Source organism: Branchiostoma floridae, chromosome 12 (genome assembly GCF_000003815.2).
Source record: "Branchiostoma floridae strain S238N-H82 chromosome 12, Bfl_VNyyK, whole genome shotgun sequence".
NCBI lineage: Eukaryota > Metazoa > Chordata > Leptocardii > Amphioxiformes > Branchiostomatidae > Branchiostoma > Branchiostoma floridae.
The window spans coordinates 10,048,541-10,063,936 of NC_049990.1; the positions used below are offsets into that span (position 1 = coordinate 10,048,541).

At 40.8% G+C, this 15,396-nt stretch overlaps 4 protein-coding genes across 5 annotated transcripts in view; 2 read left to right on the plus strand and 2 right to left on the minus strand.

Annotated features, from left to right (window-relative positions):
* Nucleotides 1-4,151, plus strand: part of LOC118426922 (tolloid-like protein 2) — a 7,354-nt gene extending 3,203 nt beyond the window's left edge. The window contains exons 2-6 of the mRNA XM_035836551.1: nucleotides 318-539; nucleotides 1,431-1,614; nucleotides 2,315-2,469; nucleotides 2,791-2,902; nucleotides 3,398-4,151. Of these exons, the coding sequence (XP_035692444.1) occupies nucleotides 318-539; nucleotides 1,431-1,614; nucleotides 2,315-2,469; nucleotides 2,791-2,902; nucleotides 3,398-3,494 (770 nt within the window). The 3' untranslated portion in view covers nucleotides 3,495-4,151. The remainder of the gene's footprint in view (nucleotides 1-317; nucleotides 540-1,430; nucleotides 1,615-2,314; nucleotides 2,470-2,790; nucleotides 2,903-3,397) is intronic.
* On the minus strand, nucleotides 3,139-5,892 carry LOC118426923. Of its 2 annotated transcripts, XR_004832494.1 has the most exons (4): nucleotides 5,803-5,892; nucleotides 5,329-5,430; nucleotides 4,583-4,793; nucleotides 3,139-3,872 (listed from the first exon to the last, which is right to left on the minus strand). XR_004832494.1 is itself a non-coding variant. In XM_035836552.1 (3 exons), the coding sequence occupies exons 1-3, from the start codon at nucleotides 5,352-5,354 to the stop codon at nucleotides 3,801-3,803; spliced, it is 309 nt and encodes a 102-aa protein (XP_035692445.1). In that variant the 5' UTR covers nucleotides 5,355-5,532; the 3' UTR covers nucleotides 3,139-3,800. The 2 variants fall into 2 exon arrangements, 1 of the variants encoding a protein (XP_035692445.1); XM_035836552.1 differs by lacking the exon at nucleotides 5,803-5,892 and having other exon boundaries at nucleotides 5,329-5,532.
* A 1,779-nt stretch (nucleotides 5,893-7,671) lies between these two features.
* LOC118428280 (protein FMC1 homolog) lies at nucleotides 7,672-9,104 on the minus strand. Its single transcript, XM_035838299.1, has 3 exons — nucleotides 8,969-9,104; nucleotides 8,478-8,630; nucleotides 7,672-8,256 (listed from the first exon to the last, which is right to left on the minus strand). Exons 1-3 carry the CDS (start codon nucleotides 9,038-9,040, stop codon nucleotides 8,158-8,160), a joined length of 324 nt encoding a protein of 107 aa, XP_035694192.1. The 5' UTR covers nucleotides 9,041-9,104; the 3' UTR covers nucleotides 7,672-8,157.
* A 141-nt stretch (nucleotides 9,105-9,245) lies between these two features.
* On the plus strand, nucleotides 9,246-15,058 carry LOC118428157 (immunoglobulin-binding protein 1-like). Its single transcript, XM_035838148.1, has 9 exons — nucleotides 9,246-9,397; nucleotides 11,001-11,113; nucleotides 11,430-11,514; nucleotides 11,698-11,751; nucleotides 12,287-12,460; nucleotides 12,779-12,943; nucleotides 13,499-13,644; nucleotides 13,808-13,968; nucleotides 14,510-15,058. Exons 1-9 carry the CDS (start codon nucleotides 9,281-9,283, stop codon nucleotides 14,548-14,550), a joined length of 1,056 nt encoding a protein of 351 aa, XP_035694041.1. The 5' UTR covers nucleotides 9,246-9,280; the 3' UTR covers nucleotides 14,551-15,058.
* Nucleotides 15,059-15,396: the final 338 nt, after the last annotated feature.

Consider the following 15,396-nt stretch of genomic DNA (forward strand, 5'->3'; position numbering starts at 1 on the left):
TAGAGAAGAGGTATAGAGAAGAGACCCGACAGATAGGGAGAAAGGGTTAGCCCCAGGAGTAAAAGGGGTTTATAATGGATCTTGTGGTTCGAGCGGGCTCCCCTAGGGTACGGTGACTCTATTTCAGTATTTGTCCAATTTCGACAATTAGACCATCAAACCACGAAGCCTGGTAGAGGCTAGGGATTTCGAGCTAGGACCCCTTTTTAAATCAAATTCAACAATGCCTGGTCTTTCTATCTAATGCTGGATGGCTTGTACAAGAAAATTCAGATAAGTCAACGCCCCTAACCACAAGATCACCCTGCCACTTCCAGGTGATTGTGGAGGAACAGTAACAGGTGCGGAGGGGACCATCTCGTCCCCAGGGTACCCTGTGTCCTACCCTAGCCGCATGGACTGCACCTGGACGCTACCATCCCGCGGGGGGCGTCTTACTCTCAGCTTCACAGACTTCCAGCTGGAGAGACCGATCGGAATGCTGTCCTCCCGCTGTAACTATGACTACGTGGAGGTCCATGAGGGTGACGCGTTGGTCGGTACGGACACTTCAGTACAGTTTTTTCCTGTTATCTTGGAGACGTTTCTATATTGCAATTGCTTGTAGGCTATAGAATAAATGAAACTATACTACTAGTCTCCAAGCAGAAGATGGTTTTTGACGACATTTAACGCGTTTTTGTAAAGCTTTCTATTTTGTTAGGATTCCTTTTTGCCGGCCAGTCGACCTGAAAAGACTTCAAACATTAACCTCTTCTTGTAGAGTAACGTGAAAAAATATATTAAGTAAAATATAACAATATGTGCAAGAGTGGTTTCGATCCAAATTGTTTTGGCTTAGGTCATAGACTTTTTGACACACCCGTTCAAGGCTACTTCCTCCGTGTTTCTGCGATGTTTGAACTCACAAAGTAAACGCTATAACAAACCTTAGCTTTTCCTCGCGCAAATATTTTTGAGTCAGTGGCGAGAAAGCACCAGCTGCAGGTGGGGCAATTCTCATCGGGAACTGTTCAGCAAGGTCAGGGGTGGGGATGGGGAAATCAAGACGGAAATCTGAGAAACTGACAGGCTGTTTACACGGAAAAGTTTATAAATCCACAAAATGTGATCTGAAAATGATTAATTTAACTTTTTGACTATGACGCTACCCGGTATTTTGAAATATACAGTGCGAGAACTTGATACCCATACCGCCTTATATAATCCTATTTTTTCACGTAAAAGTGTACACTTATACCAAATAAGTACGATATAATGTCTAGGATTAGAAATACTTGCCGTGGGTCATGACTTTACGTAAATGGCTTGGGAAAAGAAGTTATCGAAATACAGCGAAATGTTTCTTTTCAATTGGCGTGAAAAAAACGCATGATTTACCACTTTGATGAGACATTAAACAATTTTGATCATATTTCTCTCTTATTCAGGGAGATGGTGCGGAGAGAACAGCCCGGGCACGTTAACGTTTGGGAGCCGAACTGCACAAGTACACATGGTGTCGGACAGCAGCATCTCACGCCGGGGGTTCAGGTTGCAGTGGTCTCTGGCTGGCGTGGCGCCCCCTTGCGGCGGAGTCATGGATGGTCCATATGGAGAGATAACTTCTCCTAGGTACCTGTTCTTCTATTAGTATTACTGTACATTTTAGCCCTTTGACGTTATGAAATCGGAAGAAAAACCGACCAAGTTGAATTAACTAAAGATGAAAATCCACTACAACTACATGAAAGGAATCCATGTACACGGTACCATTCGTCGTTGATACGGGTAACTTTTTTTCCAGCGTGTGGGGCCGATCACGTCAATGGCTCTGGGCGGGGCGAATTTATCAGACAAGTTTGCGGTTTACAATGTACATGTATTAGATCATATGGAATAGAGGCATCGTTCAAATTGTGGAGTATGTGAATATATAACGTTAACAAACATGTTCACATGTAATTACCATGTCCTGATTTCATATCTACGTTCTGAGACCAAGGAGGTTATATCACACTGTGATATAACCTCCTTGCTGAGACTAATACGGCATCGCCGGTAACGCTACACGAACGTAGATACTGTAGTGTTGGTTAGTTAAAGTTTAGCTTATTCATAATGTCATTTACCAACACAGATGAACTTTCATGATAAAACGTAGATACTGTCTTACTACAGATAGAAATATTCAACATACACAATGTCAGTCCGTCATTCCATCCATATTCCCGAAGTTACGTATTTCATTGTGTTGTTTGCTTTGTTATTGTTGCCATACAACTCTTGAATAATGAAGTTCATTCGTTCATATTCTTCTCCCCTTGTTTCCCAGCTATCCGTTAGACTACCCCAGTTCCCAGGACTGCACCTGGACCATCGCGGCACAGGGTGGACAGATCATCGCCAGGTTTCTGGATTTCGCTCTTGAGACCGGGTCTTCATGTCAGTACGATTACCTGGAGATCATTGCCAACGGCGAAGCACCAAGTACGTATTTTTTAAACAATCGCAGATAATCATGGCTGAAGAAAATTCTTCTTGTACCATATATATTTGTATAACTAAAATATCATGTTTAGAATTCCAGTGTACTGATGTATTTCATCACGTTAAACATTTTGGGCTGGATCACTATAAAAGTAGGAACCCTTACCGATAAACCCCGTTTTCATGTCCTTCAGGAAACCCAGCATTACTTTTCCTAGGCCGTAACGCAGGTGTGACATGACTTTTAGTTCAGAGACGTCTGTTAACGTATTCCTGATCATTCCTATAACTACAACTTATATAAGACATTTGTTGAAACAGGGCGCCATTGTGGAAGTGATCTTCTCCCGGACATCTCATCTTATTCTGACGTCACGTTACATTTTGTCAGCGACGGAAACAAACAAGAGAGGGGCTTTCAGCTGCTTTACAGGTGAGAATATCTTCCTTTGTCTGTTCTCTCGTGACGTCTCATCTGTCGCATTAAATAATAGGATAAAGTGACAATTTTTTATTTCGCTTCTCAGTGTATAATAAAGGAAACTATACCAGTAAAACGGCACAAAGGGAATTCTGTCTACAAAAATCGGGCATGACAGTTAACGCATTTTTATACGTCTATGAAGTTCAACGTTAACCAAATTCAAGGTCTTCGTTTTAGGAGACCTGATTATGCATCACATTTATTTACTTTGCAAATTTGGAAATATTTCTGTCATGAAAAACGCGATAGTCAAAAAGTGGTGATACTAGTATCTAGCTGTTTTATTTTTGTAACCGTAAAAACTAGATAAATTGTCATAGCTGGTTCTGATTCAAATACTGTCTTCTTCGGTTTCAGACCACTTCAGCACGCAATATTCCATGCCTCTTGACTTTCAAAAAATCGTTCTCATATCTTTATTGCATGTTCTACATTTCTCGGTAGTATCCAGCCTGTGTCCAGCGGCGGTGTGTCGGCAAGCGGCACCGACCAATCAACTCCCCCGTCTCAGAGGACAACTGCAGGCCCTGTACAGTCATAACTAACGACAATGTTACTAATATAAATTAAGGGAAGGTGGTTGAAGATTTTCAGTGACACCTGTTTGGCAAATTGTAGCTAGATGGTTCTGAATTATATATTTTTGTCACTTACATAACTTTTCTGAAAATTAATAATCAATATTCTAACTTACAAAATCAATCGTATTTGTTTTCCATAATCAATTAACCAGACAGAGTGTTCATATTTCGGCCTTTGGGCATATCTTAACGTTAACGGGACCAGCCGCACTAGAGAATGCTATCAAGTTTTTATGTCTTTCCGCTATTTCATTTCTAATAGTTGTTTAGGGTTCATATGGTGGTGGGGGTTCTTCTTCCTTTGGCTTAGCCGCACTGTACGGAGGAGCTGCAGGAACCTGTCAAGTGAAAAACAAGAAAATAGAGTTAACGTTGCGCACTGCCCTGACTGTGCGTTGACGAAATAAAGAGAGAATATGAGAAGAAGCTTACATCGATGACATGTTTGTGTGATCATCCAGACAGCCAGAACAGACTAGAGCTGTCGTGACAAGACAACAGTCTGTTTGTACCTGACATCACATCTGCACAACACATTTAGCTGTTGTCACAATAGTTCGTGTAGCGCGGCTTCAATATAGCGGTTATTTATACCTCAATGAAAAATGGAGCAATTGTTTGTTGTGTGTCTATTTGTGTTTCCAGTTTTCTGTTGTCAATATAACCTGCGAACCACTGGATGGATCATGATGTTTTTGTTATGTTGTTAATCTTGAGAAAATGAAGGTGAATGTCCAACTTGCATCACCTACTGGCGACTATCCTTGGTACTGCAGCAGAACTTCCTGTATTTTGTATCTATTGCCCTGGGCTTCAGGGCATGGTATGATTTTTGTTCGAAATGTACACACAGGAATATTCTAAGTAGACTATAGTTGAAATCTAGAGGGACGTAACAGGCATGCATGTCAAGCTAGGCAAAAGACAAATCTTTCGAACATGTCTTTAATACTTAAATGATGCATGCAAGAACCGTTAACCCAACAACATGGCGAGTCATATGTTACATAACGCCATAATCACATGACTGCAAACACCCTTAACTTACCGGCGCGTTCTGATATGAAGTATTAGGGCTGTACTGAGGAGGTTGTCCGGGGATTTGGATGTACTGTAGAGCAGGCCTCTCTTCTGTATTAGCTCCCACAGGAACTGTTGTGGGTGGAAGTCTCTGGTACGCCGCCCGTTGTCTTCTTATAAAACAGCACCGACAGACAATCAGAGTGACCTGAATGATTATGAAAACGACGACGAAGGGTCTGAAAAAGAGTAAAACGGGAAAGAAAAACCCAAGTAGTGTATTTAATATCCTTTATTACTGAAGGTCATTCGTCAGGTTCTAATAATAAATTCTAATCTTAAAGGACAGTTAAGTTCTTACATGAAATGGCAATGAAAAATTTGGTTTTCACTTAGTATGACATAATTACCTTTTTGAAATTTTTTCTCAACTTCTAATATTTAGACTTTACTCGTATACAGGTCCTTCTTGATAAGGTAAAGCCATCTCCAGTATAATCTGGAACAAAGCAAAGTGACATCTGATATTGTGGCACTCACCGCCATATGCGCGTACTTCAGAATCTGTGTTTAGAGAGGGCTTTTGGGGGGACACCGCAGAATTTTATTTTCTGCATGACGTCAAAAGGTTACTGTAAATTACATATCATTAATACGGATAACCGGTCTTGAGGCAAACCTCTGACATATTTGAAACTCCATATAACGTTTAGCGGGTGTGTTGTGCCGAAGGGCGGTTATACAGGTTATATAAATACAGATACCGATACTTACATCCACCAATCGAACTTATCGAACATTGTTCTTCAGAAAACCTCTCCCTGGTCGACTTGCGATGACTTTCGGTGCAGCCAAACAATCTCACAGAACAATTTCCTACAAATAATGGCACTGTTAGTCACAATACTATGGGGGAGAGATCTGAACACACATCGTCATGTCTCATTATGTAAGGTATACATGTACAGACAAACCGGTCGGAAAGAGTGAACCACGGATGTATTACGATCCCCTCCCCACTCAAATAAAATATATTGATACAACCATTACATGACGGACCATATGACACTAATGTTATAAGCTTAAGGACGCATACTCCACGATTTTATACCACTACTGACTACAGAAGCCCTTCTCCGTCCGTTGATATAGCATCTTGTGTATAAGCTCTCGATTGACCTTTGAAATTTGGATAGCGACTAGCTTCACCAAATACAGACGCCCCTGCCTATATATACTCTACCTTACCTTACGTGGCAAGTATATCACACTGTACTACGTTAAAACATATGCCATATTCGGTTGCTGTGTGTGCGTGAATATCCATGCGTTACCAAAAAGGAAACAATGACCCTACCAGTTAGAACGATCGGGACCGAGTTGCGCATAACCGCGTGACCTAAGGTTACATGTAGGTTTGAGTGCTCAAACATTGACCTATAAATGTTTACGTACGTACCAACACTTGTGTTAATGATTGACTAGACATCGGAGGATACTTGTAACAATGCAAATTCTTAAGGACGATTTCATTCTTTTCTCTCGTCATATAACGTTAGCATCAAGACGAATTTTATGCCAGTAGTAAAGGTATGACCAAAGAGGTTGATGAAAGCTCCTTGATGTGACCACGTATGTGACTAGGTAAAAGAAAAATTAGATTTTCGACTTTTCTCCCATCCTCATTTATCAATATATGGAATAACAAGCGCATTGCAAGGTCAATCAAATACGTGGTTCAGCATTTTGTAGCTAATCTGTAATCATTCGCTCGCGGTTCACTTTTTGGCTTCCAGTATCTACAACAGCTACGGGATCGGGAACATTAAAAAATCTCCGTGGACCTCTTTCTTTTCACGAACAAGGACTTCTAAAAAGTTACTTTCTTCACATCCTTAGATAGGATTTGTTTGTGACACTTAATACAACCTGAATACGTTTTACCATACTAAGTATCATTCAATGAAAACTGAATGATACGTTAGTACAACATTATAATGATAATGTTTATTGCAAATTCTTGCCCGTGGGCTAATTGCAGGTAACATGAGAGATTCAGATAAAGTAAAAAAAAACAGTATCAAAGGTGTCTACTCTAGTCTGAAACTAGTAAAAGCTAACTCTAGGTCCTGGGTTATTGGTTCGACTCCTTTTTCAAAGACAGTCAGGGTGGAGACTACTCCGATCTGGTAGAATCGGCGATCTGCTGGTAGAGATCCCGATCGGGACATCTAGCGGTTGGCATCATAAATGCAAGATCAATACTGGAAAATTTTGAACCGCATGGCTAGTACTGGTCAGCACTTCTGGTGATCGGGTCGTGACATATAAGTTACAAATGGCAATGCAATAGCGGTGTTGAAAAAAGATATCACTTATAATGAAAGTAAAATATTCCCAAAAAATTCAAATTCAGAGATTGTCATCAAGTTCTTCTTTTAACTTAGAAACCCCAAAATCTTTTCACATGACAGTAGGATCTTCATCTACATGTATTATGTCGGGAATCAACTCACTGAGAAAAATGCCATTATATAGATAACCGGGAGTATGCCTATCTAATTAGTCCTCCCAGTGTACAGTATGTTGTTATCTACACCAGAAGGGTCTATATATATTTATCATAAATTGTGATGATTTTAGGGAATCAACAAACTTACCTTGTGCAGCAAAAATACCAAATGATGCAGATTTGTTAAAAGAGGATGTGTATTGAACTCACTTCAAGAATTGGTTATTGAGATTATTTCTAACTTGAGGGGCGAAAACGTCACATAACTAGCCTTAAAGTGTTTTGTCCCTGTCTGATGCAACTGCAAGCAAAATGAGTTTAGACTGAACATGGTTGATGATGGCCGTATTATTTTCAAGCATGGACTTCCTTTGATGATGACTAGTAGCCTAAGTAATAATGGCGAAAGCGGCAAGTTCATTCCCAATGAACTTTGACTGCAGGACGACCTTTGTGTAGAACAAAGATGGCGTCAGATTTATTTGGATCAATGGGTCAGTCTCATGAAATATGGGTCCAGGGTGGAAACTTTACTCCTGTGTAATTGTTTTCTACATACAACTACAATAAAATCTTTGCTTTGTTAGTAGAGAACTTATATATACTCTATGATATTCAACAAACAGATAAAGTATGTGACTTCATACATTTCTTTTATTTTGGAAAATACAGGTGTTTGTACTTCTTTCCAAAATCCAAACTTATGACATTTGCAAAATTATCCATGTAATCCAAAACACAAATAAAGCTGTGGTGTTTACTTGTATTAGATGATGAAATAATGATGAACAATAGGTATAATAGTTACAACGACAATTGCAGAAAACATTAACTTCATATTCATACAGACTGGGATCACAATACTATTAACGAAGAGTGCCTTTAATGTTTCCTGTCTGGTACGACAAACCAGACTGGGCATACCTTCAGTACACCTAGCTGTAAATGTAAGATACCCGTTATAGTATTACAGGTATTAACAGTCCACCTTGGCAGCATGAGATTTTGACTCTGTCTCAGCAACATACCAGTACACTGCAAGGGTGCATGTAATGTCCTAACTCCATATTTACAGACTACCACAGGTGTGTTTATTTGTCAGGTGGGTTCTGAGGGAGATCAAAGCCGAGCATCTTGGCCGTCTCTTCTGTTGTCCTCTCTGGTCTCCCATAGTACTCGTCATGGAGAGCCTGGGAACACAAATGGGAAGGTCATAGTCTTCATTCATTACACAAAATAAAAACTCTCATAGCTCTGTGTTTCAACAAGGAACAAAACTCTAATACCTCCGTGTTTCAACAAGAAACAAAGTTTTCAAACCCCCATGAAATGTTTAACATCAACTTGTATAATTACATCAGATACATGAAACTAAAGTGATTTAAGACAGGCAGACACAGGTAAGTCTCACCTGTTGCAACCTGGTGCTCTTCAGCAGACACAGGTACGTCTCAGCATTGCGCTGTAGCTCCTGATGTGCCCGGCACACCCTCTGGTCAGTCACCTGATGTTTGCGGTATTGTTCCATCAGGTAGTTGTAGGCTATGGTTTCCTTCACTGGGCCCTGGAACACATGGTCTCAAGTTTGTAAAGAAGAAAGTTTTTTCTTACAAAGTTATGGCATTACACTTTTGATTTTACAATTTATTTCTCTAGACGTGGCCTTTTCGTGCCGAGGAACACATGGTTCGTTTTCGAGTCTCTCTTTGTGTTTAGCTCTTTTGAGACGACACAAATCTATCTGTGGTGTTCCAAATAGAAACCTCATGGGGGAGGGGGGTGACTGTTTGTACACAACGATCTGTCGTCCAGTTACTCGCATGGATTCAATCTCCTCAAGTTATAGATTTCATAAGATCTACACATCGCTCTTATTAACTAGCACGTGATTATACCAGTCACCTTCTTGTGTACGTGCCGTAATTCCCGTATCAGCCCACGGAGAACCCGCAACCTTTCCATGGACGTCGCCATGTTGGACGGATCTAACAGCGTCAAGGGGGTAGGTACAACGTAGAAATAAATTTTTCATACCTATAATGTATGTTACTCTATAATTGTAGCAACATGTACGTTTATTATTTACTTATGTATGGAAATCATGTACAAAAAAGCATATTTATGAATGTTTGATCTTATTGCTGGATGGTAGTAAAACAATGTATGCTTTAGTAACCCCCATACTCTTGTGGTACCGTCTTCATCTGTGTAAACATGGCGGAAAAACACGAATCCGATGGGCCGAAATTATCTGAGGTTTTTGAACGAGGGTGGAAAATACAGAGGGATGTAGAGAAAAGCGATGAGCCGACGGGATCTTCAAAGTTACAGGTATAAACTCGGGCCTTTGTCCGTGTTTTCCGCTTTCCGTGTGCACAGAGCAAGTGTTTTCATTTTACTCCACCTTTGTTGTTGTTGCAACGATATGTCAGATAACGACAAAGTATGTTTTCCCTTTAATCGTGATCATAGATCTAACATTTGCAATGTAAACCAGTACCTTGTGGATCAAATCACCTAGAAAAGAAGTGGTCGAAGACTTCATACCTCATTGAAATATAATTTTGCAGCTTTTAGTATTTTCAGATTTGTATAATCCATGCATATGCGTGGTTTACGTTTAATTAGGATACAAATGTCTCAGGTATGAAATAACCATAATTTACCACTAAGGAACTATGCAATTTCTTGCATCAATCATGCAAATTATGGCCTTATTTGTGTAGTCAGTATCTGTCAATGTTGCACCTGTACAAACTTTGATACATGTACACATTACATATGAAGGGTTCAAGCCCTATGTTCCGAAATCCCTATGTTCCGAAATCCCTATGTTCCGAAGTCCCTATGTTCCGAAATCTTTATGTGAGTGTTCTAACACACAACTTAAATCATGTACATGTAACATGGATGGCGTTTACAAGTCGATAGCCAATACCAACGAAGCTACACAGTTTCCCGATCATGATAACCGGCCTGAACGCCGACCCGAATCCGACGGTAGCATGGGTCACCCTGAGCTGAAAACACATGAAATTCTAGTTTGTTTTTATTTATGGAAATCAATTAGAATCCCAAAAAAATGTACTTAGAAAAGTTCAACCTTTTTCTAACACCTGAAACAGAGTCCGAAATACGTACTCAATCACAAATTTCAGCTGAAAATTTCCATACTTGGTCTCGTGTATGATGGATTTATGGGTGACCAAGATAATCACGTATATATCTAAAAATAATTTTTAGTATACATTCAATTATCCGTATGTCGTTTTCATGTATGAGTGTATCTGTTAATTTCGTCATCAAGAATTGTATTGAGATTTTCGTTATAATGCTATCAAACGGGTACGAGGTTAGGTGCGTTATAAACGATACATTTAGATGTTTGGCGATGGCACGCGTTTAGGTTTGCCTAAACGAGAAGTTTGCGGCTAAAATCTGCAATGGAGCTAACGGTAGTCCTCTGTTATTATTATTGTTTTAACAGATTTCAAGACATCCCAAATAACACAAAAAGAGAATACTAGTATGCCACAACTAACTATTTTGCCGACCGCCTGTCGGCAGCCTTGAGCCCTGCCTTATGTACCTTTGGTCGGCTACCAACGGTCGCTGTACAACGCCAGTCGGTACGCTAGTGTGTTCGAACACTCACATAAAGATTTCGGAACATAGGACTTCGGAACATAGAGATTTCAGAACATAGGGATTTCGGAACATAGGGATTTCGGAACATAGAGATTTCGGAACATAGGGCGGTCACCGCGTTGGCAAATACTCCAGTATCCTAGCAATCCATCCAGAGGCTCTTAAGGTAATGCTGCAGAAATACACACAAGAGGAAATGGGGCCAAAAATATATCTCCAGTTTTCATGGACTCCGAGGTAATATAGATCAGTTCAAAATCATCTCCCCTGTTTTTCCACTGAACAGGACCAAGTGAAAGCAGGGATGGGGTTACTGGAGCAGGCTGCACACATGGTGCGAGAACTCCAGCTCTTCAGTGAAAATGAAGAGCTTCAGGAAGTGGCCACGTGCAACATCAGGTCAGAGTTGTCAGACTTCTCTTCTATCCAGCTTGCAGTTGGTGTTCAAAGTTTCTTCATCTATGATTGTTGCTTACGGGTTTGTGATTTGCAAAACCTGTTTTCAAATCTACCAGCATCAACAGGCACTGCCACCTTGGATTTTTGATACCATCTTGTTCCAGACTATCGATATAGTCCAATCACTAGTTCTGACAGTTGCAGTACCGTCATGGATTGCTAGTCTGTGCTTCAGTACCACCAAAAAATTAAATACATACTGAAAAATCCCTGCACAATTTTGACTACGTGTATTGTAAATATGTGCCTGATCCAGATACCTGCTGCTGCCAGCCCTGATGAGTGACCTGACTATGCGACACATGGGTGAGGACAGGCTGGCTCTGGTGCAGAAGGCCAAGGTATGCCTCATGTAACAAGATATTCTATACTAGTAATGTGTGGACAAGTTTGTTACTGCTTGGTTCAGAGTATTAGAATAAGAGTGTCTATTGCCATTTTTGTTTACATCAGAGGTATTCGGTGACTGGTAGGCAATAGAATTAGAACATTTCTTTAAACGTAAAATTATTAATTTTCTGCAGGATTATCTGACAGAGTTCCTGAAGGTCTGCAAGGCTTATGGTGTGACTTCTGAGGTGAGTGGAGTAAGGACTGTACCACTGATGATTGGGGGTGGCAGATTTGACAAATCTGGGTTCCTATTAGAATCATAGCATTATGAAGGTTACAAGTGAAAATTGTGTCTTTTGGGATTATTATTGCCTTAAACGTCCTAGATTAGTTGATGGCTATAATTCCCTTACATCGGAGCTCAATAATATGATGTAATTGAACATAGAGAAACTGCTAGGCAAGAAAAATCAAACAAGCTTAGTGAGAAGCTTTCAGAGGCACCTTCCAGTCTTCTTCAGCTCTGCTGATACTCACATGACCTGACAGTCCAAGGTCACCCAGGTTATGTGACATGAGGTTGTTGTAGAGGGGGTGGTGGTGGTAGCCTTGGTTGTTGTTTATGGATGGGGAGCAGGATTCAATGTGTACTGTCTCTTTAACCCCATGTTCAAACCATCTGCTATCTCTGTGGAGGATGTCAATCTTTTGTTCTTGGTGCTGTTTGTATGGTCTGTTATTTTGTCATAGATTAACATGTAAATTTGATGTTTTGTACAGGAGTACCAGTCTGGTGAGTCTAGCAGCAGTAAGGCCGGCCCCACAGACATGGCAGCCATGTCCAGACAGAGGGAGGCGACCATCGCTCGCTTCAGACAACAGAAGGAGAAGGAGCAGAAACTGGAGGCCATGAGGGTTGCCATGGAAACAAGGGAAGAGGATGACGAAGTACAGGTGATGAAGACATGAAGGGAGGCCTAGGTAGAATGGTCCCAACATAAATGATCCACCCTTGGGTTGTTGCCAAAAATAGATATCTAGTTACAAATGATGAGAACACATGTTTTAGTAGTACCGGTAGTTGTATCAGTGTCCAATATTTGGCTATACTGCTGTGGGTTCCCTGACATGGGTGGGCAACAGTCCTCTCTGGTGTAGCGGCACACTTTGATGACCTTCTTGACACATGTCGATGTAGTTTAATGGGGTACACATAGTCCAGTTATAAAATACACAGATTTGTTCATGTCTTTCTGCTTATGTCATGTACAGCGTGAGTACTACACATTGCTGGTACAGAAATGGGTGTACACGGCCTTCAGAGAGCTGTCCAGTATAGACCAGGAGCTGGAGATTTTACACATGATGGCCAGTAGACAGCAGGGAAAACAAGACTCACAACCACAGGAACAGAAGAAGGCACAGCCACATAGAAAGGTGGGTGGTGCTAGAAAGTTCATCACAACCCAAGAGAAGGGGGCTGACTGTTGATGCTTTAAATCTAGGGAGGTTGAGACATAAGAATTTTTAACAGTTGAAGGAGTATGTCACGCTTTATGAAAGGCAAATTCCATACTACTTTACTGGTATTGTAAGGTGGTGTTGGCTCCTAGGTGCTTAAGCTTAAAATGCTTAAGCTTAAAATCAAAACCAGTATCATTGAGATCCATTCATGACTTTATGCATGATTAAGCAAGCACACACACACACACACACGCACACATACACACACACACACACACACACACAAATAAACACACACACACACACACACGCAAATACACACACACACACACACAACCCTCTTGACGAAAGTAACAATAAACTCATGTACTGTAGACACTGCTTTTACTAAACTTGGGCATCTTTCAAAAGACAGAGTGCCTTTTATTATTATAAGCAGCAATTTACTGTATTGAAGAGAGAAAGTGTCCTTACAAAACCAGATTCCTTACTCCTGGACTTACTGGCTGTTCCATCTATTGTCTGTAGCCCCTGAAACCCTTCATCCTGACCAGAGACAAGCTGCAGGCACAGGTGTTTGGTGCCGGCTATCCCAGCATCCCCACCATGAGTATGGACGAGTACCTGCAGAAGGAAGTACAGGAGGGAAAAATCCCAGCCGAGGCACTAAACAGGTGAGGACAGGTGTGAGCTGGACAGGTACAATGGCCAAGTGGGTAGAGTGTTCGAGGTTGAAAGTAAATCTCCATTTTTTTATCCAGTTGTAGAGATTCAATTGCATTTGAATGCTTAACACCTGCAGCTTCCTCCCACAGTTTATGTTGATTGTCCCCCCAGAGTCCCCGAGCCCACAGAACCAGGTGACTACAACGTGCGGCGAGTCGTTCCTGACGAGGCTGCGGAGGCGGAGAGGAAACAGATGGAGGAGGAGGAGAAGGAAGAAAGAGACGACGAGGAACAGCTCAGGAAGCAGCGCGAATTTGACGACTTCAAAGATGGTGAGACAGTAATTCTGCTCAGAGCATTTTTTTTTTTTCTTTCGTTTTTGAGGCTACCAACTTCAATTTTGCTGAAGACTTTTGTAGCCTATATAGGAGAGTCGTGTAAAGTGCCTTTCCCAAGGGCACAAGATCGGTGACACGTCGGGGTTTGAACTCAGGACCTTCTGGACCTGGGTCATACGTGCTGACGATTGCGCCACGCGGCCCCACAGAGCATTATTTTTTTGCAATAAAAAGGATACTAGTAGTTGTGTTGACTCTAACTGAATATTAGTCCACATGTATTTGATGACGCTTCCATTGTACAGTGTGGCACATATACATGTAAATTCTAACAAGAAAATTGACCGGTGCATGTACCAACTTGCATGTGCACAGTTTTTTGGGGGGTGATTCCACTGAAAGCTATGACCATTATCCGTTCATACTCATTCGAACATTATAATTTCTGTGTAGATTTTATACTCAAGTTTGTGAATCAGCTTCTATTTGAACATGTGTAACAAACAGTGATTCTTTTGTCTTTTTCTATATTTAGATCACAGACGAGGTTGGGGAAACAGACAGAACATGGGCTGAGGTTCACTCCCAGGATTCCACAGGCTGTCACCTCTGCGAGCTAAACAAAACTCGCTTCATCATTTTTTTACTCAGAAGTTCAGCAAAAAGAAATCCATCACTTTTGTAATCATATTTTTCCTGACGGATGCTACCAGTGCTGCAGTTGTCAGTCATGGTCCGGATCCCCCCCATGCGACCCCAACTGTGAACCCATCCCAACCTCCAGCCTCCAGATTACTCTGGTCCTTTCTCCAACAGACTACAAACAAGGAACTAGCTGTACCTTAGCGCTGGCTATATACAGGATAAAACCTCTGCAATACGAACAGAACTTGTTTGATTATTCTGTACATGTACTCGTGAATTTTGCAGAGAAAATACATTGAGTCTGCACTCCTTTCTATTCTACTGTGCATGCCATTTTATTTAATCGTTGTCCATTTGCCAAATTTCCAATCCAGGACAACAGTAAAACTATCATATAATGCAGATTATAGCCACGAATAAAGAATTACATACAGTTTGACTTGTAGTTTGTGTTTAAAAATGCATGATTCTGTTTAGTGGTAGATCATTATTTATCTATATGAAAGATAGAGTCCATTCCAAGACACCATGCGGATGTTTGTGGCCATTGTTTAGAATTGATTTTATAGTTTTGTAATCATATGTCTAGGACATTTGATACTTCAGAAATATTTGTAACACTGTTTCAACTTTATAGATATTTCCCTGGTCCTGTAAAACTTTGGAAATATTCATCGTGTGGAATTGGATACTTCTAATGGTTTCTAAATAATGATAACAGCATTCTACCATTATTTACCATTTTCTACCATTTTTTGTAAATGGTTCAGTGGGCTA